We start from the raw sequence: 6,197 nt of genomic DNA on the forward strand, positions 1-6,197 counted from the left end.
ACCTATGTGTGACTCCATCTATTGAAAAAATTCTGCATTATTAACCGGTACACCTGGTACACACTACCCAGTATGCCTTCTATTATAGTATTTAATAGGCTTTATGTAAATCTTTGTTTAAATGTACTCTTCTCCTACTTCTTAAGAATATGGTCACATCTTATATTGCCTAAAAAAGTATCTAGCATATGGTACACTTGTTATCAGTGCACCACCTGTTGCTCTTGGGAGTGGGCTTCTTGCAATATCCAGAGAAAAGGAATTTTCTGAGACTCACATGGGAGGATGGGATATTGTAGAAAGTTTTATTTCTGTGAAATCAAACCCCTGAGTTTCCATGGTCCCATTTCCCTTCGTCCCCCAAGGAAGAAGTATAGCCATAGCTTCAGCAAAGCTAGTGTCCAGAATTCTCACTCCATATTGGAGCAGTGTCCAGACCAGCATCAAGCTAGCTTAGATTGTGTTCCTTGCTGCAGTTCATTAGTCCATTGTGTGTGTGGGCCCACAGGCCACATGGTTATGGAGGAAACATGGGCAGGAGCAAAGCCAAAGGAACCAGAGAGCCAAGAAAGCCCCAACCCAAAAGCTCCAAGAACCAAGAGAGAGCAAATTCCTTTGGGGGATTATATATTGCCAAATTGTCGCAGGCTTGCATTGGCTCCATCCCTTTGAATGTGGAAATGAATGTTTTGTTCTTTACTTTTCTGGAAACTAACTCGTTGGCTTTTGTGTTTCCTTTATGTTTCGTCCTGGGCTCCAAGGAGGAGGCATCTCCCTATTCCTTACTTGATATCTGCTTGAATTTCCTGACTACACATCTTGAGAAGTTCTGTTCAGCAAGACAAGATGGAACATTGTGTTTGCAAGAACCTGGAGTATTCCCACAGGAAGTGGCTGATCGACTGCTTCAGACCATGGCCTTTCATGGTAAAAAATAATATAATCAGAGAAAACAAAAATCTGTGCTGTTAATTGGCACTGGGTTTTGAAGTGCTACTGTATTCATTTAATTATTTTCTTAGAAATAACAGCAAAGGCCAGATGAGCCCGATTCCAGGAAAATAATTTTATTTATTTTTGCCTACCCTGCCACTTTTCTGTAATTTGGAATAAGCATTTTTCTTTTTTAATGTGGGCAAATTGCTTTTTTGTCTCTCCTCCTCCTCCTCCTCTTCCTCCTCCTTCTCTTCTTCTATAAAAAATGTGCCTTACATCTTTATTTGGCAGTGGGAGAATCAATAAAAAATACACCTTACATCTTTATTTGGCAGTGGGAGGATCAATAAATACTATTATAGAAACACTGTTTCTGCTTTTGACCTTTGAAATGGGAAATCATAGCTAATGGGAAATCATAGTACTTCTGTCTTAAAAAACAAATTCTAAAAATAAAGTGGGAAGTCTCATCTGTGAGATTCTGGTTATGTATATTTCTTACTTCTGTTTAAGGTTTGAGTTGAAGAGATATAATACCTTTAGGTCCTGGCCAGGTAGCTCAGTTAGTTAGAGTGTCTTCCTGATATGCCAAAGTTGTGGATTCAATCCCTGGTCAGGGCACATACAAGAAGCAACTAATGAATGCATAAATAAGTGGAACAACAAATCAGTTTTCTTTTTCTCTTTCTTTCTCTCTCTGTCTTAAACTCGATATATACATTTTTTTAAAAGAAAGACATAAAATACATTTCTATATAGGGTTTATAAAATCTTACAGTAGGAAATACAATTTGTTTACAACTATAAAGTACTGTAGAATGAAAATATGACAATAATATCATTTATTGATTGCTTGCTGCATGCCAGTTACATTATATGTTTTCCTTAAATTTTCTCAAAAAACTATATAAGAAAGCTATTATTATCCCATTTATATACAGATAACGAACTGAGGTTCAGAGAAGTAACTTGTTAAGGGTTACACTGCTAATAAATGGTAGAATCCTGGTTCAAATGCAGATATGTCTGATTCCAAGTCTATGCTCTTTTCCTGTGCCACACAACATTTTCTACACTCACATTATAGGCATCCCTGCTCCTAGATGGCAATAATGATATATACACTTAAATATATATATTTAAAGCATACATATAGATAATGCATGCCAAGGAAGGGTAAGATAAATAAGCCTGTAACAAAGTCACTTTGGGATAATTTAGTAAAAAAGAAGACTTCTATACTCCTTCGTTTTCTCTAAATTGCTCAAGTCTGTAGTCTCTTTGAATTCTTCCAGCCTGTCAAGGGAACTAAGGTAAATTTCAATAGGTACTATATGTGTTAAAGTTCAAGGTTCCTAACAAAGCTGCACAACAATTTTAGAGATTATGACAGTGCTAACATTTCTTTCTAGTTTCAATTTAATGATTATCTTTAGCATATTAAATTTAATACATTAAATATATATGAGCATATTCCATTTAAATATATATTTAAGTATATGTACAACTAGTCTTGTAAATCAAAAGAATATATGTTAACTAAAGTTTTAACTTTGCCAGATTCCTAATGATAGCAGTTAACAGTATTGATTGAATGCTTATTATCTATCTATCTATTTAAAAGGCTAATATGCTAAGTGTTCGTCTGGGTAATGATGTCACGTAGCAACGCCCAGCTTCCTCTCCTTAGCGACGACTAGCTCCTTTCAGTTTCTTCATTCCAGGAACACAACTTGCTTTATAGCCAGGTGGAAACATTTCAACTATAACCAAATGTCTGTGAAGTGTTTTCCCGTACCTCATCTCATTTGATCCTCACAGAAGTCCTGGAGTAGGTAGGTAGGAGACTCGGTGGAATCGTATTTTCTTTTCATTAGCCGGAAAACGGAGATTTAGAAAGTTTAGAATCTTGACCCGACTGAAAAGAAGTAAGAAATGGTGGACCTTGAAAATGACTTCAGGTTTTCTCACTGTGCAGAATATAGTCAAACACTGCTGCGGTTAAATATCTTACCCTTTATTCTCCCTGCCTCATCTACAATAATAATCTGCTTTGTGTTGATATTTACTGCTGTGTTGCTGACAATTACCTGAAAGAGAAATTGGGGTGCTTCACTGGGCTGGACAAAGTTTAGCTAAATCAGAAAGCAGGCCTAATTAAGTAACTATATTCTATATCTATAAAAGGCTAAGTTGACTCGTGCATACGCAATACATGTAAAGCTCTCACTGGCACCAATCACACGCGTGTGTTTCCATCTGTCATTGTTGATCATGAATTTGGTTGACACTTCTATTATAGAGAAAGGGTGAATAGCAATATTAAAATAGTTGTTCTAATTAATTTCCTTTCAATGAGCACTAATTTGTGTACCGGGCCACTAGTTGTATAATAAAGCACTGTGGCAAGTGCTTTAAATCAAGCATGTTAAGCTCATGGGCAGCATGCAGCCCACAATGAATATTTTTGGGGCCCAGCCAATATAACAGTATGTAAGAAACATTTTAATAAAAATTACGTAACTTAATTTTTACAATATCCTGTTATATATAACTAGAGGCCTGTTGCACGAAAAGATTCATGCAATAGGCCTGGGTCCCGGGTGCTGGAGGAAAATCGGTGCTGCTCTGGCTGGAGCCGCCTTCAAAGACCTCGCTGCTCCAGCCGGAGCCGCCTTCAGTTTTCGCTCCGCTGCTTCATGCCTACATATGCAAATTAACCGCCATCTTTGTTGGCAGTTAATTTGCATATCTCGCTGATTAGCCAATGGGTGGCGTAGCGAAGGTACGGTCAATTTCCATCTTTGTCTATTATTAGATAGGATTATTAATAATGAACTACAACATTCGCTAATTACTGATTACTATAATTGTGTTGCATTCATTTCCCTTACATGTCTTACATGCGGGTGCACCATTTCTCTCCACTAATACTAGCAGCGAATATTTTAGTAGCTGATTGCCACATCATTAGTCTTGGACTGACTTGTTTGGTGTGTGCAACAGGAAATATTTCGCTTTTGGAGGACAAGAAAAATAGGTTTATTTGCATTATGCTTATTAATTTGTGCAGTTATTCAGTGTCTGGTAAGTTAATGTTCAAGAAAAAATATTAATTTTTATTAAAATGTTCTATTATTTTATGTTAAATATTTTAGTAGCTGATTGCCACATCATTAGTCTTGGACTGACTTGTTTGGTGTGTGCAACAGGAAATATTTCGCTTTTGGAGGACAAGAAAAATAGGTTTATTTGCATTATGCTTATTAATTTGTGCAGTTATTCAGTGTCTGGTAAGTTAATGTTCAAGAAAAAATATTAATTTTTATTAATATGGTCTATTATTTTATGTTAACGATTACTCATTTCAGCCCTTTGTATTCAGCATGTCTCTATCAAAATAAACCTATGTTTCTATGAAAATTGAAGCTTTTGTTTTTTTGTGATCCACATAAACTTAAACCTTGTTTATTTGGCTCCTGTTAGTCTGTTAGCCTGAGTTTGACATGCTTGCTTTGAATAGATAAACTAATGCAAGTTGTTTTTAAGTCACTCTAACTAGATAATTATCCTCTGGAGTAGTGACTTGGAGAGGCTATATGCTTGATCAAAATGTGTTTTCTACTACTTCTTTTCAAGCTGCCTTCAGATGAGAAAACTGAGGGTCAGAGAAGTAACCTGCTGCCCCCATTTGTGTTATCCCAATGTGATTACCTGCATTATTCACCAAAAAGTATTCTAAATTATTTAATCTCTTTGTCAAAATCATATCCACCTTTAAATAATCAAGAGTGGATACTACTAATATGCAAAAGAACATATTGCCAGTTCTTGTCACAATTTTATAAAGTTTCATACATTTTTCTGTGTTTAAAATTTTTCATAAGCCGAAACCGGTTTGGCTCAGTGGATAGAGCGTCGACCTGCGGACTGAAGGGTCCCAGGTTCGATTCCGGTCAGGGGCATGTACCTGGGTTGCGGGCACATCCCCTGTGGGAGATGTGCAGGAGGCAGCTTATAGATGTTTCTCTCGCTCATCGATGTTTCTAACTCTCTATCTCTCTCCCTTCCTCTCTGTAAAAAATCAATAAAATATATTTAAAAAAAAAATTTTCATAATAAAATGTTTTGGGAAAAATGTTCCATGAATGCTTTTAAAATTGGTAATATCAGCCTGGCTGGTGTGGTCATGGCTCAGTGATTGAGTGTTGACCCATGAACCAAGAGGTTGCCAGTTCGATTCCCTTTCAGGGCATATGCCCAAGTTGTGGGCTAATTCCCAATGGGAGGCATGCAGGAGGCAGCCAATCAGTGTTACTGTCTCTCTATCCCTCTCCTTTCCTCTCTAAAAGAATCAATGAAATTGATAATATATTTTTCTAATAGCATAATGATTTTAAAAAATTACATTTACAAATTTTTTACTTATTTACCAAATTCAAAGGATTAATGATATTGTTAATAGTCTTTATTAAAATAAACCTGATGCTCCCCTGGCCAGTGTTGTTCAGTGGTTAGAGTTTCACCCTTTACATCGAAGAGTTACGGGTTTGATTCCCAATCAGGGCTCATACCCAGGTTGGGAGTTTGATCCCCAGTCAGGGTGAGTGTGAGGCAACTGATCAATGTTTCTCTCTCCCATCAATGTTTCTCTCCCTTCCTCTCTTTCTAGAATCAATGGAAAACATATCCTCAGGTGAGGATTTAAAATAATAATCTAACCGGTTTGGCTCAGTGGATAGAGTGTCGGCCTGCGGACTCAAGGGTCCCAGGTTTGATTTCGGCCAAGGGCATGTACCTTGGTTGCGGGCACATACCCAGTAGGGAGTGTGCAGGAGGCAGCTGATTGCTGTTTCTAACTCTCTATCTCTCTCCCTCTCTGTAAAAAAATCAATAAAATATATTTTTAAAATAATAATCCTTATCTAATAATAGAGAAACATGGTAATTAACCGTAACTTTGCTACCCTTCCCATTGGCTAATCAGCGAGATATGCAAATTAACTACCAACAAATATGGCGGCTGGCAGCCAGGCAGCTGAAGCGAACAAGAGGTTTGCTTGCTCCAGTGATGGAGAAAGCCAAGGTTTCCCACCTGCCGCTGCCGGCCTCTGAGCTGCACTCTAAGAAACAATGTTGCAATTATAGAAGCTAAACAAACCCCAGAAACCTGCTTTCAGCCAGCCGGGCCTCAGAGCTGGAGCTGCAACAGTGTTTCAATTATAGAAGCCAAACAAACCCAGATACCTGCTTTCAGCAGC

The 6,197-nt window shown here is 37.5% G+C and overlaps 1 protein-coding gene across 1 annotated transcript in view; it reads left to right on the plus strand.

The window, feature by feature from the left end:
- Nucleotides 1–761: 761 nt before the first annotated feature.
- ZYG11B (zyg-11 family member B, cell cycle regulator) overlaps nucleotides 762–6,197 on the plus strand; it is a 45,810-nt gene continuing 40,374 nt past the window's right edge. The window contains exon 1 of the mRNA XM_014549775.1: nucleotides 762–927. Within this exon, the coding sequence (XP_014405261.1) occupies nucleotides 915–927 (13 nt within the window). The 5' untranslated portion in view covers nucleotides 762–914. The remainder of the gene's footprint in view (nucleotides 928–6,197) is intronic.

The sequence above is a fragment of the Myotis brandtii genome, unplaced genomic scaffold, assembly GCF_000412655.1.
Source record: "Myotis brandtii unplaced genomic scaffold, ASM41265v1 scaffold57, whole genome shotgun sequence".
Classification (NCBI taxonomy): Eukaryota; Metazoa; Chordata; class Mammalia; order Chiroptera; family Vespertilionidae; genus Myotis; species Myotis brandtii.